Source organism: Solanum stenotomum, chromosome 2, assembly GCF_019186545.1.
Source record: "Solanum stenotomum isolate F172 chromosome 2, ASM1918654v1, whole genome shotgun sequence".
Classification (NCBI taxonomy): Eukaryota; Viridiplantae; Streptophyta; class Magnoliopsida; order Solanales; family Solanaceae; genus Solanum; species Solanum stenotomum.
Window position 1 is genome coordinate 67,295,743 of NC_064283.1, and position 27,518 is coordinate 67,323,260.

At 35.5% G+C, this 27,518-nt stretch overlaps 3 protein-coding genes and 2 pseudogenes across 5 annotated transcripts in view; all 5 read left to right on the plus strand.

Moving 5' to 3' along the window:
- The first annotated feature begins 894 nt into the window (after positions 1-894).
- Positions 895-27,518, plus strand: part of LOC125856767 (putative GEM-like protein 8) — a 37,848-nt gene continuing 11,224 nt past the window's right edge. For 2 of the 3 annotated variants that reach the window (XM_049536397.1, XM_049536398.1), the window contains exons 1-3: positions 895-1,108; positions 1,218-1,292; positions 1,733-2,007. In XM_049536397.1, coding sequence (XP_049392354.1) covers positions 955-1,108; positions 1,218-1,292; positions 1,733-2,007 — 504 coding nt within the window. In that variant the 5' untranslated portion in view covers positions 895-954. Of the gene's footprint in view, positions 1,109-1,217; positions 1,293-1,732; positions 2,008-2,091; positions 2,502-27,518 lie in introns of those variants that run through there. The other variant, XM_049536396.1, reaches the window with a different exon arrangement.
- LOC125856769 (putative GEM-like protein 8) lies at positions 5,036-6,590 on the plus strand (annotated as a pseudogene).
- LOC125856771 (putative GEM-like protein 8) lies at positions 8,918-10,341 on the plus strand (annotated as a pseudogene).
- LOC125856770 (putative GEM-like protein 8) lies at positions 15,474-17,048 on the plus strand. Its single transcript, XM_049536399.1, has 4 exons — positions 15,474-15,720; positions 15,831-15,905; positions 16,346-16,620; positions 16,701-17,048. The coding sequence occupies exons 1-4, from the start codon at positions 15,567-15,569 to the stop codon at positions 16,881-16,883; spliced, it is 687 nt and encodes a 228-aa protein (XP_049392356.1). The 5' UTR covers positions 15,474-15,566; the 3' UTR covers positions 16,884-17,048.
- LOC125856772 (putative GEM-like protein 8) lies at positions 24,275-25,663 on the plus strand. The gene is made up of 2 exons (XM_049536400.1): positions 24,275-24,584; positions 24,974-25,663. The coding sequence occupies exons 1-2, from the start codon at positions 24,431-24,433 to the stop codon at positions 25,444-25,446; spliced, it is 627 nt and encodes a 208-aa protein (XP_049392357.1). The 5' UTR covers positions 24,275-24,430; the 3' UTR covers positions 25,447-25,663.

Here is a 27,518-nt window from a genome sequence, read left to right on the forward strand (position 1 = left end):
TGAAGGGATTAAATTGAACACACATCTGTTTGTAACAGAGAAAGACTTCCCTGAAAAGTAAGCATAAGATAGCTTGCAATATACTAGGCACTCTTTCTTTTTCAATGTTTTTCCCTATTTTCTAACAGAAAATACAATCACTTTTTGTTCTTAAATTACCTTCTAAAAATACTTGGCATTTCTCTCATGATTTTTCAAAAGCAAAAGTTGGTCAAGAAGAAAATAAGCTAGATTACTCAAAAACTATAATATCATTTGTCATGCATGTATGGTATGTTCCACATAAAGTCAGAAATGGCCTACAAATCCTGCCTTTACACGTCAAGATGAGATGATAAAAAGGGCAAGATAAGGTAACTGCCTTATAAGAGAAGCTAATATAATCTAGAACTGTTGGCCCTATGTAACAGATTGAAATATTTGAATGGATCCTCTTTTTCCTTTGCCTGATTTATTAAGCAACAAATTAACGTTCATGGATGACTCATTCATGACCCACAACCACCACTTAACTGTAATGTCATATATAAATCCGTGTCATTATCTTGTCAACCTTAGTCATACAAGACTAATAATTTTACTATGCACCAACAGCCTTCTCTTACTTTTACTCCACTTTGTAAAAGCAGCTTACATCATAAAGCAAATCTTCCCAACTCAAAAGTTGACAACACCACATGTGCACTCAAATCTTGATAATAAAATAAGACAGCATGAGATAGCTTACTGTTATTAGAAAGACAGATAAAAGAAGACATTTTAAATTGAGAAATATTCTACTTTGATGACCCTAGCTGACTCATGCACCACTAGTAGTTAAAAGATTCATCAACTTGTCCCAAACTGCTGTGTATATATATAGTGCGGCAAGGAATGTTCTTAAATCATCAACAAAAACATAATATCTCAGTTACCTTCACAATATAGCAAATCTCTTCAAAATCAGAAGTCACAATGAAGAACTTCCTCAGTGGAAATGAGGTTGGTGTTCCCATGAGTTCAGCAGTATGCTCATTTGAACGGCAGCCAAAAAGACTACTGTCTCTATCTGCCTGCCAAGACCATCTTCCATCTGCAACTTCAAAACACTTGCCTAAAATAAAGCAAAGTGAGTATTTTCCTCTAAGAATAATCGACCTGTTCTTGTATTAGTTATAAAGAGTATTAATGACCCTCGAAGAAGAGATCATTAAAATCAAATATTCTTGAATATGCAGGAAAATCTACAATTAGAAAGATGAACAAACTTGGAGAAAGGATGGACTGTCTTGCACAAGGTATCCGCGAGCATGGTGAGCACTTATATTCATGATGAAAACTTAAAAAGAACAATCGAAAATTTACCAAGACAATATTTTATTTAAGTTTAAAACTAGTATTTCGAAGTTGAAATTGTGTGCGGACATGAGTTTACTTCTAAAAGTAAAGGTTGAAGCATTCTGAATGAAAACCATCATCCCACTAGAAAAATTCCTAAAACAAGTTTTTAAATAATTTTACCACTATTTCATATACTGCAGTTCAATATTTATAAATATGGCGCCAAACATCAACTTGCAAATAGTGACATCAGTATTTGCAAGTGAAATCATGGCCAAACACAGGTGGTAATCTAAACATCAACAGATAAAGAGAGCCAAGATGTACAAAATTTTGTGCAATAAGCACTATTAATATGTATGGCAGAAAGTACTGATTGTAAAGTCCTTAATTTTCAACTTTAATTGTGCAGTGAGCCTTAGTCCGAAGCTAACGGAAACTGTGAAGGGAAAATTGAGCCTTGGAGCAAAAATTCTTCAAGTAGGAGGGTTGGAGAAAATATTCAGGCAGAAGTTTAGTGTTAAAGATGATGAAGACCTATTGAATGTTTCTCAATGCTATTTATCAACGACAGCTGGTCCAATAGCAGGCCTTCTCTTCATCTCTACCGATAAGATTGCTTTCTGCAGTGAGAGATCAATAAAGTTCTTATCTCCAACTGGAAAGTTGCTTAGAATCTACTATAAGGTACCACTCTGCTCCGTTTTTCTTCCAACTCTTAATTTTGTATCCACATAAAGCATAATCTAATAAGCCGGTTCACAATTGCAGGTATCGATCCCAATAAGTAAGACAATGAAAGCAAAAGAGAGTGAAAATAGGGAAAAACCATCACAGAAGTATATACAAGTAATTACAGAAGATGATTTTGAGTTCTGGTTTATGGGATTCCTTAATCATCAAAAAACTCTGAGATATCTGCACCAGGCAATTTCAAGTACTTCAAGCAGCTAAGAAGACAACATATTTTCCTTTCTTTTTTCATTTTTTTTTTCTTATTACACCCATTCATCAATGTAAAATGTTGATGCAAAATGAATGTACAGATCTCTTCAAACTTGTAATTAGTTCCATTGTTCAAAGGAGATTTTAGGTTTCTTAGTGATTGAGCCGTAGCAGTTAACACAAATGTATAGACTTATTGTAAAAGTAATGCAGTCAGAAGGCTAATTCATCTTTTGGTACTTGGCATAGTCATCACTTCCTAGCAGAACGTAATGCTCCTCGAAAGAAATATTTAAAATATTATGGCAAGTTCCCAACAAAGGGAACGCCCCTTGATAATAGAAACNAGAGATTATCCAAATGCTCTTGGATGGTAGTCGAATTGGGGGATAAATCTTTTTTACTCCTTGATATAGAATCTAATCAATCTCTTTGAGATCATGAGAACCTTGTGGTTTGATATAATTTATTTATTTATTTATCAGGTAAATAATTTCATTATTAACAAGGCCAAAAACGGCCATATACAAGAGGTATACCTACCAGTATAGGACCTACACAAAGATATGGTTCTATACAAAAGACACCCAATCCTCTATACAACCCGTAACTACATGGGTGCAAAAAAAAAAAACAAATAAGGGATCGGAGACTACTCCTCAACAGCCAAAAACTCGATTCATGCCATAGGAACAACATTCTATGCCCTGCACTTTCTCCTGCTTCTTCCAGATTTCCAGTAAAACAACAAATCTTTCACAATTCTTGGAATTGCCCATGACATTACAAACCACCTGAACATGTCCCACCACAGTCTCGTGGCGTAGCTACAATGAAGCAGAAGATGATTTATGTCTTCGCCCTCCTCCTTGCATAAGTAATACCAGCTGATGCAAATAACTTTTGTTTTCCTAAGGCTCTTCAACGTCAAGATCACCCCTCTAGTAGCTAACAAAGTGAAAAAGCACACCTTCCTCGGAACCTTGGGAATCCGAATAGACTTAACAGGAAAACCCTCCTCAACTCTCAATAAAAGCTTCTAATAGAAGGCTTGACAGAAAAAACACCATCGTTTCCCAACTTTCATCTCGTTGAATCAGGCCTGTCAACTGCTTCGCAATGCTGATGCAGTAACAGTAACATCCTTTCAAACTCATTCACCTCCCAATACTGGAAAGCTCTACTGAACCTCAAATCCTAAAACGCTACTTCCCCTTGTGTCCCCGGGGACATCTGTTGGACTACCACTCCCCGCTAAAAACTTTCCCGACAGTCACTCAAGCACTTTCACACAACAAGAAAGCAAAGTGTATTGTATCTCGTACCATCCGAATAGATTTCAAAGCAATCAGTACAGCGCAACAGAGGTGCCCTTTCAATATTGTCTTTGTTTGTGAATATTAATGTGCCCTATCTTCATGTTATATTATTCCCATTGATTGTGATCAAACTGCGTTCCGAGTGTCTTTATAGAGAAGAGAGAAATCTTCCCTTAAGATAGTCAGGGATAAACCGCTCTACAGAACAGGGGACAGGAAGGGAAGTAAAAAACCCCGATAAGATTAAGCAATCAGCCGCTGTCACTGACAGGGACACAGATTGGATGGTGGAGTACTATTCTACCACAACGAGACAGGCATCATCGAATCAAAGGCCGAATAGAAAGCATTCCTCCCAGTTGAGAGGCTCCATTTGACAAGATATCCCATAAAAGCTCGGAAACTCATCTTTAAGCCACATGTCTCCCACTTTTCTTACCCGAGTCTGGGCTCTATTATACATGTCCTCCATTGTCTTAATATAAGCCCCCAAGACACCTTTAGCTACCCGACATCTACATAGGACTTCCCTTGGGACCATATGTAAGTCCCTCTTCCATTCCTAAACTTCTCCTCCCTCTAGTTATCTCACAAGATGAATGGCTTCTGAGTAAGTTGGTAATATATGAAGGGATTAAATTGAACACACATCTGTTTGTAACAGAGATAGCTTGAAATGTACTAGGCACTCTTTCTTTTTCAATGTTTTTCCCTATTTTCTAACAGAAAATACAATCACTTTTTGTTCTTAAATTACCTTCTAAAAATACTTGGCATTTCTCTCATGATTTTTCAAAAGCAAAAGTTGGTCAAGAAGAAAATAAGTTAGATTACTCAAAAACTATAATATCATTTGTCATGCATGTATGGTATGTTCCACATAAAGTCAGAAATGGCCTACAAATCCTGCCTTTACACGTCAAGATGAGATGATAAAAAGGGCAAGATAAGGTAACTGCCTTATAAGAGAAGCTAATATAATCTAGAACTGTCGGCCCTATGTAACAGATTGAAATATTTGAATGGATCCTCTTTTTCCTTTGCCTGAACGTTCATGGATGACTCATTCATGACCCACAACCACCACTTAACTGTAATGTCATATATAAATCCGTGTCATTATCTTGTCAACCTTAGTCATACAAGACTAATAATTTTACTATGCACCAACAGCCTTCTCTTACTTTTACTCAACTTGTAAAAGCAGCTTACATCATAAAGCAAATCTTCCAACTCAAAAGTTGACAACACCACATGTGCACACAAATCTTGATAATAAAATAAGACAGCATGAGATAGCTTACTGTAATTAGAAAGACAGATAAAAGAAGACATTTTAAATTGAGAAATATTCTACTTTGATGACCCTAGATGACTCATGCAACAGTTAGCAGTTAAAAGATTCATCAACTTTGCCCAAACAGCTGTGTATATATATAGTGCTGCAAGGAATGTTCTTAAACCATCAACCAAAAACATAATAATATCTCAGTTACCTTCACAATATAGCAAATCTCTTCACAATCAGAAGTCACAATGAAGAACTTCCTCAGTGGAAATGAGGTGGGTTTTCCCATGAGTTCAGCAGTATACTCATTTGAACGGCAGCCAAAAAAACTACTGTCTCTGTCTGCTTGCCAAGACCATCTTCCATCTGCAACTTCAAAGCACTTATCGAAAATAAAGCAAAGTTAGTATTTTCCCTCGAAGGATAATCATTTTGTTCTTTTATAAGTTGTAAAGAGTATTAATGACGACCCCCGAAGAATAGATCATTAAAATTAAATATTTTTGAATATGCAGGAAAATCTGTAATTAGTAAAATGAACAAACTTGGAGAAAGGATGGACTGTCTTGCACAAGGCATCCGCGAGCATGGTGAGCATTTATATTTATCTAAGTTAAAAACTAGTATTTCGAAGTTGAAATTGTGTGCTGACATGAGTTTACTTAGAAAAGACAAAGTTGAAGTATTGTGATTGAAAACCATCATCTCACTAGAAAAATTCCTAAAATAAGTTTATAAATAATTTTATGACTATTTCAAACACTGATATTCAATATTTATAAATATGGCGCCAAACATCAACTTGCAAATAATGACAACAGTTTTTGCAAGTCAAATCATGGCCATACACAAGTGTAAGTCTCATGAACAACAGATAAAGGGAATCAAGATGTACAAAATTTTGTGCAATAAGCACTACTTACATGCATGACAGAAAGTACTGGTGTGAAGTCCTTAATATTTCAACTTTAAATGTGCAGTGAGCCTTAGCCAAAAGCTAACGGAAACTGTGAAGGGAAAATTGAGCCTTGGAGCAAAAATTCTTCAAGTAGGAGGGTTGGAGAAAATATTCAAGCAGAAGTTTAGAGTTAAAGATGATGAAGAGCTATTGAATGTTTCTCAATGCTATTTATCAACGACAGCTGGTCCAATAGCAGGGCTTCTCTTCATCTCTACCGATAAGATTGCTTTCTGCAGTGAGAGATCAATAAAGTTCTTATCTCCAACTGGGAAGTTGCTTAGAATCTACTATAAGGTACCACTTTTCTCCGTTTTTCTTCCAACTTCTTAATTTTGTATCCATGTAAAGCATAATCTAATAAGCCGGTTCACAATTGCAGGTATCGATCCCAATAAGTAAGACAATGAAAGCAAAAGAGAGTGAAAATAGGGAAAAACCGTCACAGAAGTATATACAACTAATTACAGAGGATGATTTTGAGTTCTGGTTTATGGGATTCCTTAATCATCAAAAGACGCTGAGATATCTGCACCAGGCAATTTCAAGTACTTCAAGCAGCTAACAAGACAACATATTTTCCTTTCTTTTTTCATTTTTTTTCTTATTACACCCATTCATCAATGTAAAATGTTGATGCAAAATGAACGTACAGATCTCTTCAAACTTGTAATTAGTTCCATTGTTCCAAGGAGATTTTAGGTTTCTTAGTGTTTGAGTGGTAGCTGTTAACACGAATGTATAGACTTATTGTAAAAGTAATGCAGTCAGAAGGCTAATTTATCTTTTGGTACTTGGCATAGTCATCACTTCCTAGCAAATCGTAATGCTCCTCGAAAGAAATATTTAAAATATTATGGTAAGTTCCCAACAAAGGGAGCGCCCCTTGATAATAGAAACACAATATATAACAGACGGTAACAGATAACAAAAGCAACAATCTACATGAATAAGACTAATACTACCACGGACATGGTGCTACAGACTACCACCAAGCCTAATCCTATCGAAAAGAAAGATAACACTCCACTGCCTACTAACCTTCTACCCTAATCTGCGACCTTCATACCCTCCTATCTAAGGTCATGTCTTCAGTAAGTTGAAGTTGCACTATGTCCTATCTGATCACCTCTCCCCAATACTTCTTTGGTCTACCTCTGCCTCTCCTCGAACCCACTATATCCAACTTCTCACACCTCTTCACTGGGGCATATACACATCTCCTTTTCACATGTCCTAACTATCTTAGTCTTGCTTCCCTCATCTTCTTCACCATTGAGGCCACTCCCACCTTGTCCCTGATATCCTCATTCCTAATTTATCGCTCATAGTATGCTCACACATCCATCTCAACATTCTCATTTTCGCAACTTGCATCTTCTTAGCATGAGAGTTCTTGACTGACCAAAACGCAACCCATACAACAAAGTCAGTCTAACCACCACTCTATAGAACTTACCTTTAAGTTTTGATAGTATCTTTTCATCACACAAGACACTGGAGGCAAGCCTCGATATCTTCCCCATCGCACCAATATGATGTGTGACATCATTGTCGATCTCCCCATTTCCATAGATAAAAGACCCAAAATACTTAAAATTTCTCTCTCTTGGGGATAGCCTGTATATCAAGCCTCAGTTACGTGCTTGCCTCATGTGCCGCATCACTGATTTCGCACCCCAAATATTCTATTTTGTTTCAACTCAACATGGACCCCTTAGACTCCAGAGTTTGTCTCTACACCTCCAACCAAATGTTTACTCGGCCACTAGTCTCATCAATCCCAATAATATACATCATCACACCTCACCATGAATATGCTGCATCAATTCATCAATCACCAAGGAAAATAGAAACGAGTTAAGTGTTGATCCCTGGTGCAACGCCATCTCGACTAGAAAGTGCTTTGAGTCTGCTCCCACTGTTCTTACCCGAGTCTTGGCTCTGTTATTTATGTCCTTCATAATCCTAATGTAAGCCACTAGTACACTTTTGGCCTCCCAACTTCTAGATAGGACTTCCCTCGAGACTTTATCTTCTGTCTTTTCTAAGTTAGTAGACACCATATGTAAGTCCCTTTACAATTCTCTGTACTTCTCCACCAGTCAACTCACAAGATAAATGGTTTCTGAGTAAGTTTGTAATATTTGGAGGGATTAAATTGAACACACATCTGTCTAAGAAGAAGATTGACTTCTCCGAAAAGTTAGCATTAGATAGCTTGCAATATACTAGGCACTCTTTCTTTTTCAATGTTGTTTCCTATTTTTCTAACAGAAAAAACAATCACTTTTTGTTCTTAAATTACCTTCTAAAAATACTTGACATTTCTCTCATGATTTTTCAAAGGCAAAGGTTGGTCAAGAAGAAAATAAGTTAAATCAATTAAAAAAAATTATTATCATTTGTCATGCATGTATGGTATGTTCCACATAAAGTCAGAAATGGCCTACAAATCCTGCCTTTACACCTCAAGATGAGATTACACAAAAGGTGAGATAAGGTAACAAGTTGAAATATTTGAATGGCTGCTTTTTCCCTCTTGCTTGATTTATTGGGCAACAAATCAAAGTTCATGGATGACTCATTCATGATCAACAACCACTACTTAACTTTAATGTCATATATAAATCCGTGTCATTATATTGTCAACCTTGATCATACAAGACTAATAAAACTAACTTGAGATAATATTACTATGCACCAAAAGACTTCTCTTACTTTTACTCAACTTGTAAAAGCAGCTTACATCAGAAAGAAAATCTTCCAACTCAAAAGTTGACAACATCACATGTGCACACAAATCTTGATAATAAAATAAGACAGAATGAGATAGTTTACTGTAATTAAAAAGACAGATAAAAGAAGACATTTTAAAAACCTTTGCACCAAATTGAGAAATATTCTACTTTGATGACCCTAGCTGACTCATGCACCAATAGTAGTTAAAATATTCATCAACTTGTCCCAAACTGCTGTGTATATATATACTGCTGCAAGGAATGTTCTTAAACCATCAACCAAAAACATAATAATATCTCAGTTACCTTCACAATATAGCAAATCCCTTCAAAACCAGAAGTCAAAATGAAGAACGTCCTCAGTGGAAATGAGGTTGGTGTTCCCATGAGTTCAGCAGTATGCTCATTTGAACGGCAGCAAAAAGGACTACTGTCTCTATCTGCCTGTCAAGACCATCATCCATCTGCAACTTCAAAACACTTGCCTAAAATAAAGCAAAGTGAGTATTTTCCGTCGAAGAATAATCAACTTGTTCTTTTATTAGTTATAAAGAGTATTAATGACCCTCTAAGAAGAGATCATTAAAATTAAATATTCTTGAATATGCAGGAAAATCTCTAATTAGTAAGATGGACAAACTTGGAGAAAGATGGACTGTCTTGCACAAGGCATCCGCGAGCATGGTGAGCACTTATATTCATGATGAAGACTTAAAAAGAACAATAAAAAATTTACAGAGACAATCATTTGTTTAAGTCGAAAATTTGTATTTCAAAGTTGAAATTGTTTACAGACATCAGGAGGAAATGAAAAATGTTGAAGTATTGTGAATGAAAACCGTCATCTCACTAGAAAAACTCCGTAAACAAGTTTCTTATTACTTTCACCACTATTTCAAATACTGAAGTTCAATATTATAAATATGGCACCAAACATAAACTTGTAAATAATGACATCAGTATTTGCAAGTGAAATCATGACCAAACACAAGTGGTAATCTAAACAATAGCAGATAAAGGGAGCCAAGATGTACAAAATTTTGTGCAATAAGCACTATTCATATGTATTACAGAAAGTACTGATTGTAAAGTCCTTAATTTTCAACTTTAATTGTGCAGTGAGCCTTAGCCCGAAGCTAACGGAGACTGTGAAGGGAAATTTGAGCCTTGGGGCTAAACTTCTTCAAGTAGGAGGATTGGAGAAAATATTTAAGCAGAAGTTTAGAGTTAAAGATGATGAAGAGCTATTGAATGTTTTTCAATGCTATTTATCAACGACAGCTGGTCCAATAGCAGGCCTTCTGTTCATCTCTACCGAAAAGATTGCTTTCTGCAGTGAGAGATCAATAAAGCTCTTATCTCCAACTGGAAAGTTGCTTAGAATCTACTATAAGGTACCACTCTGCTCCGTTTTTCTTCTAACTCTTAATTTTGTATCCACGTAAAGCATAATCTAATAAGCCGGTTCACAATTGCAGGTATCGATCCCAATAAGTAAGACAATGAAAGCAAAAGAGAGTGAAAATAGGGAAAAGCCATCACAGAAGTATATACAAATAATTACAGAGGATGATTTTGAGTTCTGGTTTATGGGATTCCTTAATCATCAAAGAACTCTGAGATATCTGCACCAGGCAATTTCAAGTACTTCAAGCAGCTAAGAAGACAGCTTCTTCTTCATTAGGAAATACGCCAATTCATCAATGTAAAATATAGATACAAAAATGAATGTAAAGATCTTTTCAAACTTGTAATTAGCTCAATTGCTCAAAGGAGGCNCTCTGAGATATCTGCAGCAGGCAATTTCAAGTACTTCAAGCAGCTAAGAAGACAGCTTCTTCTTCATTAGGAAATACGCCAATTCATCAATGTAAAATATAGATACAAAAATGAATGTAAAGATCTTTTCAAACTTGTAATTAGCTCAATTGCTCAAAGGAGGCTTTAGGTTTCTTAGGCTTTGAGCTGTAGCTGCCAACACCAATGTATAGACTTATTGTAAAACTAATGCAGTCAGAAGGCTAATTCATCTTTTGGGACTTGGCATAGTCAGCCCTTCCTAAGTGAACACTTGAGTAGCAGATCAAAATGCTCCTCGAGAAGCATTTTTAATATATTATGTTAAGTTCCCAACAAAGGGAGCTCCCCTTGATAATAGAAATACAGTAAATAACAGATGGTAACAGATAAATATATCAAGAAACTACATGAATAAGACTAATACTACGACCAACACGGTGCTCCAGACTACCAACAAGCCTAATCCCGTCGAAAAACAAGACAACGCTCCACTGCTTACTAGTCTTCTACCCTAATCTGCAACGTTCATACCCTCCTATCTAAGGTCATGTATTCAGTAAGCTGAAGTGGCACCATGTCTGATCTGATCACCTCTCCCCAATACTTCTTTCGTCTACCTTTACCTCTCTGTGTACCAACTATATCCAACATCTTACACCTGGTCACTAGGGCATCTACAAATCTCCTTTTTTCACATGCCCAAACCATCTCAGTCTTGCTTCTCTCATCTTGTCCACCACAAAGGGTACTCCCACCTTGTCCCCGATATCCTCATTCCTAATCTATCGCTCTTAGTATGCCCACACATCACATCTATCTCAACATCCTCGCCGCAACTTCCTTCTTTTGAAATGAGAGTTCTTGACTGACCAAGACTTTGCCCCATACAACAAAGTTTGTCTAACCACCACTCTACAAAACTTACCTTTAAGTTTTGATGGTACCTTTTCATCACATAAGACTCTAGAGGCAAGCTCCATATCATCCAGGTCGCACCAATATGATGTGTGACATCATCATCGACCTCCCCCATTTCCTTGGATAAAAGACCCAAGATACTTCAAATTTTCTCTCTTGGGAATAGCCTGTATATCAAGCCTCACTTCCATGCCTACCTCATGCTGCATCATTGAAATTGCAATCCAAATATTCTATTTTGTTCCTACTCAACATCGACCCCTTAGACTCCAGAGTTTGTCTGTACACCTCCAACCAAATGTTTACTCTAGCACGAGTCTCATCAATCAACAAATAACATACACTGTGAAACCTCACCATGAATACGCCGCAACAATTGATCCATCACCAAGGAAAATAGAAACGGGTTAAGTGTTGATCCCTAGTACAACGCCATCTCAACTAGAAAGTGCTCTGCGTCTGCTCCCACTTTTCTTACCCAAGTTGTAACATCCGGCAAATTGAAATAACTAAGAAGAGGCTTAGAATTGGAAATTTTTAATTTTTTTTAGGAATTTGAAAAATCTGGAAAATTTTGGCTAAGTATGGAAAAGATGAGTTTTTGGTCAACTTTGAACAGCCATAAATTCTAGCTAAAGATGAGTTAGGTGGAGTTCTAGTTATGGTTGCAAAGTTCGTGGAATGATATTTCCAACGCCACCGAGTTTGCTCGATTCCGAGTTTGTATGAGCGAGTTATGGCCATTGAAAGTTGGGCAGTTCGCAGGGAATCCGTCCGGAAATTTTAAGGGCATTTTGGTCTTTTCCCTAACTATTTCTTTTGAGGTTATATTGTTGTGTTAGGCTGATGGTGGATCATTGTTGTCCCATTTTAAAAGAATTAGAGTTAGGGTTCTTGAGTGAAGAAGAGAAGAAGAGAGAAAGAAGAGAAGAAGAAGAAGAGATCAAGGACTTTTCGTTAAGATCGTCGTGGAAATCGTCGGGGGTGATCCCTTTCAAGGTATGTGAGTTCTTTGTGTGGGTTGATCCTTTCCCCCACACACCAAGCTCATTTTATGATTGAGAAAAGATTGGATTTGTGGTTTGTGTTGTTGAAGTTGTTGGTGGTGTTGTTGATTTTGTTGTTGAAGTCCCTTGTGATTTGGGACATGTTTCCGGTTGGTTTTTGAGTTGTATTCTATTGTATGTTGAGGGATTGATGGTCCTAAGTGTTGGGGGTGGAAGCCTTAATGTTTAGGAGGTTTAGAGTTGAAGAAAATAGGGAGAAAAAGTCGAGTTTTCTGGGCGAGGGGTTGGCGCGTCACGCCTGCCAGCGCGCCCCAAAAGGGGTTCTGAATTTTCCCCCTTGGGGCGCCGCGCCTAGCAGAGCGCCAGCAGTCCCCCTCTGAAGTTTTGGGGCTGGCGCTCCGCGCCTTGCAGAGCGCCAAGGACACCAAGTGTTCCCTTTCATTTCATACCTTCATATGCATGTTCCTTGGTATTGTACATATGTTTTATGGTTGTTTCCAACACTCCAAGGTACTTCTAAGAGTCAAGAACTCATCCGTAACATGTGATCGAACACCTTGAATCCATAAATCCAATTCAAGGAGAGTTAGTTAGAAGTCAAGTGAAGTTAGAAGTCAAGTGAAGTTAAGAGTTTGAGCTTAGAAGTTAAAGCAAGTCCAAGCAAGTCTTTAAAGCTTTTCAAGAGTCGTTATTGAATGTCTTAACGTCGTTTCAAGTTTCAAGTCAAGCAAAGAGCTTAGAGTCTCAAGCTAAGTAAAGAGTCTCAAGTTTCAAGTTGAGTCAAGAGTTAAAGTTGAGTTCATTTCTCGAAAGCTATTAGGGAACTATGTATTCCCAAAGAAGTTTCTAAATGTTTTTACATTTGAGTAAGAAGGAACATCGTTTCCAAGTGAGCCTTTGGGCTAGATTTTGAGTAATTATCTCAACTAAAGAAAGTTGTGTTTAAAACACTTATGAACTAATGTATTTTTGGGAGTAGTATCGAGCACCGAATTGGGGACGCGAGTTCATATTAACTCAACTCTCCATAAGAACCATGTAGCCAACATGGGAGTTAACGGGTCATACTTTTTAGATGAACCTGTAAAGTTAAGCTAGTGGATCCACTTAGTAAAGTTAGCTTCCTATATCACGACAAGGTATAGGATGGTCCTCGGGCAACGTGAGGTAAAACGTTGTATCATTAGCTTCCTATATCACGGCAAGGTATAGGATGGTCCTCGGGCAACGTGAGGTAAAACGTTGTATCACCACTCAGATTCATAGTGGTGGTTTGTCGGTTAGAGAAACTCCCACAGTAGAAAGAGTTTGGTTCCTCGAGAAATTCTACTCAGTGTGGATGGGGTATGGGACTTCAGTCATGCATTGCACAAGTAGACTTCAAGAGGAAGCATGATATTTTCATGATATTATAAATATGATTTTTACGTCATGTTTTAAGAGTTTTACAAACTTTATATATTGCATGTGTCTTATTGCTTTATATATTGAGTTCAGTTATTCATGAGTTGAACAGAGACAAGGTAAGTGTTCTCGTGTACTCCTTCCAAGCTTAAGTTGTGGTTTAGCTTTCCAGCTCGGATACTCGTACATTCAATGTACTGATGTCAGTTGGCCTGCATCTTATGACGATGCAGACACAGGTACCCCGGATCAGCATCCTGCACGTCGTTGATCCAGCTGAGCACTCCAGAGTCAGTGGTGAGCCTCCTTGCTTTTCGGAGGACTCGGTTATTTTGTGTTTCTAGTTTTATTTTGTTAGGATGTTGCGGGGTCTGTCCCAACATCCATCTCAGTACGTTAGAGGCTTCATAGACAACTAGTCAGTTAGTATTGAGTCTCTCATCTATGTATATGTATATATGTGAATACTCTATTTTGAGACTCGAGTTGCCCTTTTGGGCCAGATTTTTATCAGTTAAGTTGTTTATGTCTTTGCATGGCATTGAGTTATTCTGTTGAGTTAGGTTTCCACTGAGTAAAGAAAGTCAGGCCAAGGGTTCGCCTGGGGCCAGCAATGGTCTCCGGATGCCGGTCCCGCCTAGGGTGTAGGCTCGGGGCGTGACACAAGTCTTGGCTCATGTCCTTTATCGCCTTAATGTAAGACCCCAAGAAACCATTTAGCCTCCAGACATCTACATAGGACTTCCCAGGGGACTTTCGTATGCCTTTTCTAGGTCAATAGACACCATATGTAAGTTCCTCTTCCATTCTCTATACTTCTTTTTGGAACTCCTCTAGTCATATCACAAGATGAATGGCCTATGAGTAAGTTTGTAATTTGTGGAAGGCTTAAATTAAACACACATCTGTCTGTGAAAGAGAATGACTTTTCCGATTAGTTAGCATAAGATAGCTTGCGATATACTAGGCACTCTTATGTTGTTTCCTATTTTTCTAAAAGAAAATACAATTAATTTTTGTGCTTAAATTTCCTTTTAAGAATACTTGATATTTATCTCATGATTTTTCAAAGGCAAAAGTTGGTCAAGAAGAAAAATAAGTTCAATTTTTCAAAAAAAAGTTAAATCATTTGTCATGTATGTATGGTGTGTTCCACATGAAGTCAGCATAAATGGCCTACAAATTCTGCCTTTACACCTCAACATAAGATGAAAAAAGAGGTAAGATAAGGTGACTGCCTTATAAGAGAAGTTAATATAATCTTGAAGTGTTGGCCCTATGTAGCAGGTTGAAATATTTGAATGGCTACTTTTTTCCCCTTTGCCTGATTTATTAAGTCACAAATCGAAGTGCAAAGAGGACTCATTCATGATCCACAACAACTACTTAACTTTAATATCATGTATAAATCCGTGTCATTATCTTGTCAACCTTGATCATACAAGACTAATAAAGCTAGCTTGGGATAATTTTACTATGCACCAAAAGCTTCTCTTGCTTTTACTCAACTAGTAAAAGCAGCTTACATCAGAAAGCAAATCTGCCAACTCAAAAGTTGACAACACCACATGTGCATACAAATCTTTATAATAAAATAAGGCAGCATGAGATAGTTTACTGTAATTAAAAAGACAAATAAAAGAAGACATTTTAAAAACCTTTGCAGCAAATTGAGAAATATTCTATTTTGCTGACCCATAGCTGACTCATGCAAACAGTTAATAGTTAAAAGATTCATCAACTTTGCCCAAACTGCAGTGTATATATATAGTGCTGCAAGGAATGTTCTTAAACCATCAACCATAACATAATAATATCTCAGTTACCTTCACAATATAGCAACTCTCTTCAAAATCCGAAGTCACAATGAAGAACTTACTCGGTAGAAATGAGGTGGGTGTTCCCATGAGTTCAGCAGTATACTCATTTGAACGGCAGCCAAACAGACTACTGTCTCTATCTGCCTGTCAAGACCGTCTTCCATCTGAAACTTCAAAACACTTACCTAAAATAAAGCAAAGTAAGTATTTTCCCTCGAAGAATATTAGACTTGTTCATGTACTAGTTATAGAGAGTATTAATGACCCTCGAAGAAGAGATCTCTAAAATTAGCTATTCTTGAATATGCAGGAAAATCTGTAATTAGTAAGATGAACAAACTTGGAGAAAGGATGGACTGTCTTGCACAAGGCATCCGCAAGCATGGTGAGCATTTATATTCATGATGAAGACTTAAAAAAACAATCGAAATTTTACCATGACAATATTTTATTTAAGTTTAAAACTAGTATTTCGAAGTTGAAATTGTGTGCGGACATGAGTTTACTTGGAAAAGAAAAGGTTGAAGTATTTTGAATGAAAACTATCATCTTACTAGAAAAATTCCTAAAACAAGTTTTTAAATAATTTTATCACTATTTCAAATACTGAAGTTCAATATTTATAAATATGGCGCCAAACATCAACTTGCAAATAATGACATCAGTATTTGCAAGTGAAATCATGGCCAAACACAGGTGGTAATCTAATCATCAACAGATAAAGAGAGCCAAGATGTACAAAATTTTGTGCAATAAGCACTATTAATATATATGACAGAAAGTACTGAGTGTAAAGTCCTTAATGTTTCAACTTTAATTGTGCAGTGAGCCTCAGTCCGAAGCTAACGGAAACTGTGAAGGGAAAATTGAGCCTTGGAGCAAAAATTCTTCAAGTAGGAGGGTTGGAGAAAATATTCAAGCAGAAGTTTAGTGTTAAAGATGATGAAGAGCTATTTAATGTTTCTCAATGCTATTTATCAACTACAGCTGGTCCAATAGCAGGCCTCCTCTTCATCTCTACCGATAAGATTGCTTTCTGCAGTGAGAGATCAATAAAGTTCTTATCTCCAACTGGAAAGTTGCTTAGAATCTACTATAAGGTACCACTCTGCTCCATATTCCAACTCTTAATTTTGTATCCACGTAAAGCATAATCTAATAAGCCGGTTCACAATTGCAGGTATCGATCCCAATAAGTAAGACAATGAAAGCAAAAGCGAGTGAAAATAGGGAAAAACCATCACAGAAGTATATACAAGTAATTACAGAAGATGATTTTGAGTTCTGGTTTATGGGATTCCTTAATCATCAAAAGACTCTGAGATATCTGCACCTCGCAATTTCAAGTACTTCAAGCAGCTAAGAAGATAAAACATTTTTTTCATTTTTTATTCCTAATACGCCCATTCATCAATGAATGTACAGATCTCTTCAAACATGTAACTAGCTCCATTCCTCAATTGAGGCTTTAGAGCTTTTTAGGCTTTGAGCCGTAGCTGTCAACACAAATGTATAAATTTATTGTAAAATTAATGCAGTCAGATTCATCTTTTGGGACTTGGCATAGTCATCACTTCCTATTTGACCGTTTGAGTAGCAGATCGTTATGGGAACCCAAATTTGAGGTAGTATACATTCTAACATAACAAGTTCAATGGGTAATAACAAGGTACTTTCTGTGGTTAAAGCACTTATTCCTCTTATAGAAAATGACTGTAATGCATATTACTCTCTGAGGAGCTAAGGTATTGTTAAAAATCTGATATAACAGGAAACGGTGACAAACTCTATAATGCAAACTGTTACCATAAAAAGTTGGATAATTTCTTAAAGAGATTAGTAAATGTCTAGAGTAGCAGGGTACATATTAACTAACTCCACTTATATAAATATTGAAGTAGTGCCGCTTCAAATAAGATCTAAAAGGTTGGTCTTGTAAATATTAACGGGATCAAGATTGAGTAGATGGTCTTAAAAGTGCCAAGAGTAAATACTGGTTAGTTCGCTACTAAATATTATTACGTGTGTGGTACTCCCAGCTTGACATAATTAAACATTCAAATCTTAGGATACCATCTACTTAGTCAAACTTTAAAAGTTTTACAGTAATGGAAAGTTCAAATCTATACAAGATACTTTCTGGTATGTATGATTTTATAAGATATATTACAAATTATTGGGGGATTGTGTTTTTTTTTTGTTGAGAAAGGTAACATTTACTTCTATATATCCACAGGTATACTATATCAAAGTGTAGTCCCCCTCCAAAAAGTTTTACTTACATCGTTCCTAAGATCTTCTAGTTACAGCCAATCAATAACATTCAACACATCTTCAGTATCTCCTATCACTACTTGTTTACACCAATAGTGAAGCCCTAGGCAGTTTGTCTTTATGTTATGAATATTGTTCTGTTTCCTTCAAAACATCTTTGATTCCTTTCCTTCCAAATTGTCCACCAAATGCAAGCTGGGACAATCCTCCATCTCTTCTCCTTTTTTCCTGCATTTCCATCCTTGTTCAGCATTGTGGGACTTCTATAATTCTCCCAGGCTTTATCCATTTGATCTTCCTCTTATGAATGAACATCTATCACAATTGATCTGTCCATTTGCAGTGTAAAAAGAGATGGAGTCGTCTCCACCCATTCTTCACATAGATAGCATCTAGAACATAGATTGAATTTCCTCTTGTTCAAGTTCTCATGTGTCAAGATTGCCTCCTTTGCCAAAAGCCATGTGAAGTAATTCACCTTGTAGGGAACTTCTGTTCTCCAAATCATCCTCCAGGGCTATCCTGCTTGCTGTACCTCAGAAGAACTGAGTTCTCTGTATGCAGATTTTACAGTGAATTCTCCCCTTCTCTCCCCCTTGCATACTAGTACATCTTCCTCTTCTATCAGAATGGTAGCCATATTCATTGTGTCAAGAAATTTTGCTATGGTTGTCATTTCCCAATCATTTAGTTTCCTTCTCAGAGACAGGTTCCACCCTTGTCCTGTCCATAATTCTTCCGCTGTTGCTTCTTGTGCTTGGCTCAAACTATGTAGTACAGGGAAAACATGTTTGAGTGTCTCTTGTCCACACAAAATGTCATTCCAGTTAGTTTCTAACATGTGGATGGCTTAAATTGAACAGACACTTTTGTTCATGAGAGAAAACGACATTTTTTAAAAGTAATCTCTCAAGTTCTATAAATATAAGGCCTCTCTTGAAGTAGTGTAAGTTAGCTTGCAATATCCTTGGATTCCCCTAAAGAATACATGGCAAGTATCTCTACAAGCACAGTAAATTTGACATGTCAAACTCTTCCTTCTTCAGTGTTGTTTCCTATTATTCTAATAGGAAATACAATTACTTTCTGTGCTTAAATTACCTTTTAAATATACTTGACATTTCTCTCAAGATTTTTCAAAGGCAAAAGATGGTCAACAAGAAAATATGTTAGTTTACTCAAAAAAATTAAATCATTTGTCATCCATGTATGGTGTGTTCCACATAGAATCAGCATAGATGGCCTACAAATCCTTCCTTTACACCTCAAGATGAGATAACAAAAAAAGTAAGATAAGGTAACTGCCTTAAAAGAGAAGTTATAATAATCTAAAACTGTTGGCCCTATATAACAGATTGAAATATTTGAATGGCTACTTTTTTCCATTTGCTTGTTTTATTGAGCAGCAAATCAAAGATCATGGATGACTCATTCATGTTCCAAAGGGGACAATCCAGTGGTGGTGGTTGATCACCACTTAACTTTAATGTCATAATTCTTATCGTTATCTTGTCAACCTTAACTCATACAAACTTAAGAAAACTAACTTAGGATAATTTTAATATGCATTAAAAGCTTGTGAAAAGAATTTAGGGGTAATTAGAACTACGAAAAGTTTAGGAGTGCACTGAATAAACCATGCCAAGTTTAGGGGGTAATGAGGTATCTATATCGATTATCAACTTGAAATCATAAAATTTATAGAAGCATATGATAATATACCAATTGAAACTTGAAGTTTAGAAGAAACCAAATAAGATTATGGAAAAAAAATAAACCATATGTGACTGTAGAGAAACATGGCCAGGAATGGAACTCACTAGTCGATTTGCATAAAAAAGGAAAAAAGGTGTTGAGGGTGAATTAAACTACCTTACTAGTTATGACAAGATGACTTCAAAATGGAAAGCTTTCCCTTACTTTTACTCAACTAGTAAAAGTAGGTTACATCACAAAGCAGAATGCCAACACAAAAGTTGAAAACACCACATGTGCACACAAATCTTCATAATAAAATAAGGCAACATGAGATTTAGTTTACTGTAATTGAAAATAAAGCTAAAAGGATCATGTTTCAAGAACTTTGCAGCAAATTGAGGAATATACTATTTTTTATGAAGGTATTGTCCAGGTCAGCATGTGCTAATCCACCAAGTATATATTCAAGATTAAATATATGTATAAAAATTATTTTTTGACCTATATATGAAGTAATGTTTTTAAACAAGATTTAAAATACGGAAAAGGGTCAAAAATACCCTTAAACTATCCGAAATAACTCATATTTACCTTAAACTATATTTCGGCTCAAATCTACCCTTCCTGTCAAACGATTGGGTCAAAAGTACCCTTCTTATTAACGAAAGCTATTAAATGTCATGTGGATGCCACATTGCATGCCACATAAGCGCCAATAGGGTTCCACTGCCACGTAGACTAATAATTTTCCCCTCAATACGATTTCACCCATTTCCCCTAATTTTCCCCTCATTTCTCCATTTCCCTTAGAAACGATTTCACGTCATTTCGCAGCTAGGGTAAGAAACGATTTCACAGATTTCTTCATTTCGCGGCTGAATTTTGAAGTTGACATAAATTTCGAAACAATGTCAGAATCTTCAATTGAAAAATTGTATGCAAGAAGATGTCATTGTGATAATGATAAGTCTAGTGATGATGAATCTTGTCGGAATCTTCACTTACAAAAATCCACCAAGTATATGTTCAAGACTAAATGTAAGTATAACAAATATTTTTTGACCTATATTCAAGTAATGATTTTCAACAAGATTTAAACTATATGTATAACAAGTAACTTTTTTACCAATATATGCAGTTATGATGTTCTACATACACAATATAATTTTTTGACGAATGGTGTTCAACCACCACTTTTAGGTCTATGTGAATCTATCACTGCTACTACCTTCTACCAACACAAGTATTGGGTAATTTTGTCGAGAAAATGATCAAAATGGTCCTTAATGTATATGGATTACTTTATTTTGATCATTAATATATTTCACATGATCTATATAGTCCTTAATGTATCATAAAAAGTACTCAATTTGATCCTTTGCCCTAAATATAACATGGACATGAGTTAAGTTTAACGTTGGGCCACACTGAAAAATAAAACCACCCAAAATATTTCCCTTTCTCCTTCATTCTTTAGTCCTCCCGTCAAAAGCTCTGTTTTGAAGAGCTTGTGGGTGTTTTTGCCTCAGCCATTGGAGGAGCTTCCCTCTTCAACTTTTAAAAATATTACTTCTCAAAAGTGTGGTTTAGATAGTTGAATTTTGCTTTTGATAAACATTTAAGGATCGAGTTCATTTTATATTTTATATAAGTTGTGAATTGCTTTTTACAAATGCCTCCAACATAAAATTTGCTCAGTTGATACGTCATTAGCCTCATATGACAAATTTTAATGCTGAAAAATGTTGTCTCAAACACATGAGCAGTTAAAAAAAAAAAACATTGTGACCATCAGATATATACCATTGACCCTCACTATGGACATTAACAAATCTAACAATATGATTAAATCTTATAATAATATTAACAGTGTAAAAAAATAAACTAATTTTCTAACTTAACAATAAAATTATTTTTTTAGAAATCTTAACTTTGAATTAGGGCTAAAACAGTGGGAACAGAAGGGTGGTGGAGGAGGGACAGAAGTGGAGAGCAGCGGCTGGTTGGTGGACGAGCATCGGTGAGTCGGTGGCCTAGACCGATGTGGTTGTCGGAGAAGAAGGAGAAGGGGAAAATTGGGTCAAGCTTTTCACGTGACTAATGAAGGAGAAAGGGAAAGTTTTGGTTTTTTTAGTGGGCCCGCCGTTAAATTTAACTGTGAGATCTGGTATATTTAGGGCAAAGGACCAAATTGAATACTTTTATAATACATTAAGGGGTCGTTTGGTAGAAAAAATAATAATACAGGGATTAGTAACGCAGGGATTAGTAGTGCAGGATATATTTTTTATCAAGTGTTTGGTTCATTGCTTTTGACCTCATCTTGTGATTGGATTAAAATTCTACAAAAAGCTTCTTTCCAATTATACCCTTGCATTATTATGAGATTTTCTATTTTTTGTAATCGGTCAAGGTAGATAATTGCCGGACAATATTATATGTTTATGGTCTTCTAACTAGCTAGAAGAAGAACAATTTTTTTGTCATGTTTGTTATTTTCTCACTTGAATTATTTGAGGGTAAACAATTATTATCTTAATAAATTAGTCACTTAAAAACGTTTATTTTCAATTTAGAATAGATAGACCATCTATTTTAAAATCGAAAAGACGGTTAAAATAGTAAAATCGAATAAATCATCTATATTTATATAAAAAAAAATTGCAAGTTGTAGTTTTAATATGTATGCAATTTATAAATTGTTCAAAATACAAACAATTAGAAACTCATATAAACCAACAAATAATATCTATCTATATTACCTTAAAAGCATGAACTCCTAACTTTAATGTTAAATTACAAAGCATGAACTCCTATCTTTAATGTTAAGTTATTATAATATCCCTAACTTAGGTTGTGACTTTTTCGATGAGTTGTGACTTTTCTGATAGGTTGTGACTTTTTTCAAAGGGTTGTGACTTTTTCAAAGAGAAGTAACTTTTCCAAAGAGTTGTGGCTTTTACAATAAGTTGTAACTTTTCGGAAAGGTCATGACTCTTCAGATAAGACACAAAAAAAATACTTGTTCATACTACCCTTTGTTGACTATAAATAGAAAGGTTTCCTCTCATTTTTCAATCACATTTTTTTTTTAAATCTTCTACTCTTCTTATTCTTGCATTTTAAAATTTTTGTGTGATTGATTGTCGTTAAGTGAGTTCGAAGTTTAGCGGAATATGAGGTATCATTATTCTAATGAAGTAAATTGTTCTATCCTAAGATGGTATATTCCTTAACCTCGAGTACTTGAGGAAACTAATTCTGATGATATATGCTTCTGAATATCTTTTTCAAAAATTATTAAACTTCTCAAGAGTTAGAGAATTGTCACAATTTGCTATTTGATGCTCAAGACAAAAGAATGACTTTATTTATTAATGTTACTTATGTGATTTAGATTGTCAAAAAGTTTGTTTCAAAATAGTTATTACATTATAAACATTGCTCTTTTTTTTTACTGATTTACTATTTGTTAATACTTAAATATTTTCGACAAAGAAAAGTTTATATGACTTGTAATAACGTCGGTTGAAGTTTGTATTAGTTTAATTTTTATTGTAGTCAAAATTCATTTGTTTTTGTTAACAATTTCTCTTGTGATGTAGATATATGCTTGTGAATATCTTTTTCCAAAATTATTAAACTTCTCAAGAGTTAAAGAATTGTCACGATTTGTTTTATAATTCCCAAGACAAATGAATGACATTATTTATCAATGGTACTTATGTGATTTAGATTGTCATGAAGTTTCCTTTAAAATAGTTATTACAATATAAACATTGCCCTTTTGTTTTACTGAGAGATACGACTAATTATATGATTGAAAATCATCAAATTGAAATAAATATATACATTATTGCATTTAATTAAAAAAAATTATTGACCATCTTCATAGGTTCCTATGAATTAGAGATATATATGATAATCCACATTGAATATTCACAAAAGAATTTGCAATATTATTTTGTGCAAAACGTATTATTCAAATATTCGCTTAAATTTTCTAAATTGATAATCACGTGCAACTCACGTGTCGAAAAACTAGTATTCAATTAAGATCACAAACGCCATGTGGTGATATATTTGCCTTTTCAATTAGTAAATGTTAAACAACTCACATTTTAAATATTGGATATGTATTGACATTTATTTATTAACAAACAACTCTTTCTAAATGATAAAATTTGTAAGCTAATTTATTAAAATAAATTTACTAGTACAAATATAAAACATAAAATCAAGAAAATAAATAAAATGATTTGAGGGATATTTTTGTCTTTACATAGATAATCACATGGTAGTTAAATCCAATGTATTACTAATACCACCACATGAAAGGTATTAGTAATACCTCCTATAGTACCATGTAGGGTGTATAACTAATCCATGGATTAGTTATACTTAGGCCCAAAAATTCTACCAAACATAGTACTAAATAATACCATACATAATACATGGATTATTTCTCTTAATACCTCCTACCAAACGACCTCTAAGGACTATATAGATCATGTGAAATATATTAAGGACCAAAATAAAGTTCTCCTTATATATTAAGGACCATTTTGGTCATTTTCTCTAATTTTGTCCATCATAGCTTAGGCAGATAGGAAGAAATCCCTAACTTTGTACTCTGCTTTCCCATGATTTATACCCACCAACATAAATTAATAAATTAATAGACTGAAAGCAAAAGGAAAAAACAAAGAAGAGAAAGCAGTGGTTGAACATGCACTGCACTTTGATAAAGAAAATTCTAAAAAAAAAGTAAGATCTTTTTTGCTTATTTCTGATGACCAATAGCTGACTCATGAAACAGTTATCATCAACTTATATATATAGTGCTGCAAGCAATGTTCTTAAAACCATCAACCAAAACATAATAATATCTCAGTTATCTTAACAATATAGCAATCCTCTTCAAGATCAGAAGTCACAATGAAGGACTTAATCAGTGAAAATGTGGTGGGTGTTCCCATGAGTTCAGCAGTATGTTCATTTGAAAGGCAGCCTAAAAGACTACTATCCCTATCTTCTTGCCAAGACCATATTCCATCTGCAACATCAAAGATCTTATCTAAATTAAAGCAACGTGAGTATTTTTTTCCCGTCTTTTGATGAATAATCAACTCGATACTGTCGTAGTTCTAAAGAGTATTACTTAATGACCCTTCAAAAGAAAATATCATTAAGATTGAAAATTAATTTTTGAATATGCATGAAAATTAATTTTTGAATATGCATGAAAATTTTTGAATCCTCAAACAGTTTTTTCAATACTGGTGGCTAAACTTCAACTTGCAAATAATGAATTTAGTATTTGAAAGTGAAGTCACGGCCAAACACAATTGTAAACCTAAAGAACACATATAAGTGAGTCATGAAGTACTAAAACTCATGTAAAGAAGCACTAATTACATGTATATACAAGACAAAGTATTGATTCTAATGTCATTAACGTCGCCACTTCTAATTATGCAGTGAGCCTAAGCCCGAAGCTAACAGAAACTGTGAAGGGGAAATTGAGCCTTGGAGCAAAAATTCTTCAAGTAGGAGGGTTGGAGAAGATATTCAAACAGAAATTTAGTGTTAGAGATGATGAAAAGCTATTGAAGGTTTTTCAATGCAATTTATCAACTACAGCTGGGCCAATAGCAGGCCTTCTCTTCATCTCTACTGATAAGATTGCTTTCTGCAGTAAGAGATCAATAAAGCTCTCATCTCCAACCGGGAAGTCACTTAGAATTCGATATAAGGTATCGATCCCAATAAGTAAGATCAATAAAGCAAAAGAGTGTGAAAATATGGAGAAGCCATCACAGAAGTATGTACAGTTAGTTACAGAGGACGATTATGAGTTCTGGTTTATGGGGTTCTTTAATAATCAAAAAACTCTAAGATATCTGCAGCAGGCAATTTCAACTTTCAAGAACTTCAATCAGCTAAGAAGATAACTTTTTTTTTATTTATTTTGTTTCCTAATACACCCATTCATCAATGTAAAATGTTGATGCAAAAAACAAATTTGCAGATCTGTTCAAACTTGTAACTAGCTCCATTGCTTAAAGGAGGTTTTAGATTTTTTAGGCTTTAAGCCTTAGTTGTTAATACGAATGTATAGACTTATTGTAAAACTAATGCAAACAGGAGGCTAATTCATCTTTTGGACTATCCAGCCATTTTCATGACATCGACAATGAGTCTTGATTCATATCCCCATAGCATAATCACACCACCCATAGGCTATATAGAGTCTACCTAAAAGTTGGGTAGTGTCAAATATCTCAAACTACCTCAATAGTTCAAGCGCTAGTTCTTGAGTGAAATTTGGTCAAATAGGTAACCAAACCAAAAATCTAAGATTTGAGAGTTAAATCATGTGTTATTATAACATGTTCCATAGTACCTCAGCAGCCTCACAGAGTGGCGACTGAAGCCACCGGGCTCACAATAGCGACTTTTGAGCTTGGGCCTATTGCCTCCCGGACCGTGCCTTGTTGAGGTGAGGCATGTGCTGTGCTTGTAACTTCCTTTGTTACCATGCAGAAATCACTAATGTTGTGATCACGGCCCCCTTATTGCTATCATAGCACCAATTCATAATAACAGGTGTTTCCCTTTTGTAAACCACAATCCATTTTGATCCTCGTAGAAAATAAGCAAATACCCACACCATACAACTGACTCAATTTAGTCCTAAGCATGCTTCCGACATGCCTCCACCATAGACAGACACAATTTTCATCAAGTATAGTTAACACTTTGGAACATCATAGGCATTAGTTAAATGCATATACATGGATAAAAAAAGAAACAAGTTCATTATAATATCCTCGGTAAAATAATAACATCCTGATGAAGTAATAACAATTAGCTAACAATCTCAATCAAATCAAGTCATCAGATTGAATTCTCACTGATTCACGCACTTCTCATATAGTATCTAACATGTTCATAATATCCTATGTTGCTAGGATTCGAGCGGGGGTATCTGATATGGGTACAGATCAAGAGGTTGGATTCTTCATCATCTCCATTTTAGGATTCAGAGGCATGGATCCGAGTATGGATGCTCGTGCTGGGGTACGATCAATAACTGTATATTACGACATATAAACAATAAAGTAAATATTCAATTTTAATTGAAGTTACTAAACTAAAAGTAATAAAATTTAATTCTTTAAAAACACCTAATATTTTATTCACACGATATAGGAATGAAGTTATTCAAGACAAGGTGGGAGTGGCCCCCGTGGAGGACAAGATGCGGGAAGTGAGACTGAGATGGTTCGGGAATATAAAGAGGAGATGTAGAGATGTTCCGGTTAGGAGGTGTGAGAGGTTGGCCGTTGTGGGCCTGAGAAGGGTAGAGGTAGGCCTAACAAGTATTGGGGTGGGGTGATTAGGTAGGATATTGCACAACTTCAGCTCACCGAGGATATGACCCTTGATAGAAGGGTGTGGAGGTCGAAGATTAGGGTAGACGGTTAGTAGGAACGCGGGCATATTTTTTTTTTTCCATTCAAAGTGTATTAGTATGCTTCTTCTTGTTTTTCCTTATCTTTAAATTTCTATTACTACCTGTTATCCTTTAGTCTCGATATTTTATTTTCTTGCTGTTTCTGCTTGTTAGTGCTGCCTCTTCTTCATCATTCGTTCAGCAGAAGGTCTATCGGAAACAACCTCTTTACCTTCAAGGTAGGGATAAGGTTTGCGTACACTCTACCTCCCCAAACCCTACTTGAGGGATTACACTTGGTTTGTTGTTGATATCTCGTGTAATAGCAAAGCATTCTCAAACTTCATATAACTACATATTTATGACATAAACCCAAAAAACAAACCAAATACAATCAATCTATACTCCTCGATCATAGATGTAGTCAAAGCACCCTAAGTAAGTGATCAAAATCCGGTGTGGATCTCACACCCACACTTCTGTCGTGTTGACACGTGTGTGGTAGGAATTTCGAAGAGTCTAAGTACCATAGATAAACCATGATAGTAGGGTATCATACCCCTTAAC

What these genes read in the sequence shown, in the direction of transcription:
- LOC125856770 (XM_049536399.1), top strand. Translation starts at nt 15,567, where the DNA reads ATGAAGAACTTACTCGGTAGAAATGAGGTGGGTGTTCCCATGAGTTCA. An exon ending in ACAAGGCATCCGCAAGCATG is followed by an intron (nt 15,906 to 16,345) that starts GTGAGCATTTAT and finishes TTAATTGTGCAG; the next exon opens with TGAGCCTCAGTCCGAAGCTA. An exon ending in TGCTTAGAATCTACTATAAG is followed by an intron (nt 16,621 to 16,700) that starts GTACCACTCTGC and finishes TCACAATTGCAG; the next exon opens with GTATCGATCCCAATAAGTAA.
- LOC125856772 (XM_049536400.1), top strand. Translation starts at nt 24,431, where the DNA reads ATGAAGGACTTAATCAGTGAAAATGTGGTGGGTGTTCCCATGAGTTCA. An exon ending in CTTATCTAAATTAAAGCAAC is followed by an intron (nt 24,585 to 24,973) that starts GTGAGTATTTTT and finishes CTAATTATGCAG; the next exon opens with TGAGCCTAAGCCCGAAGCTA.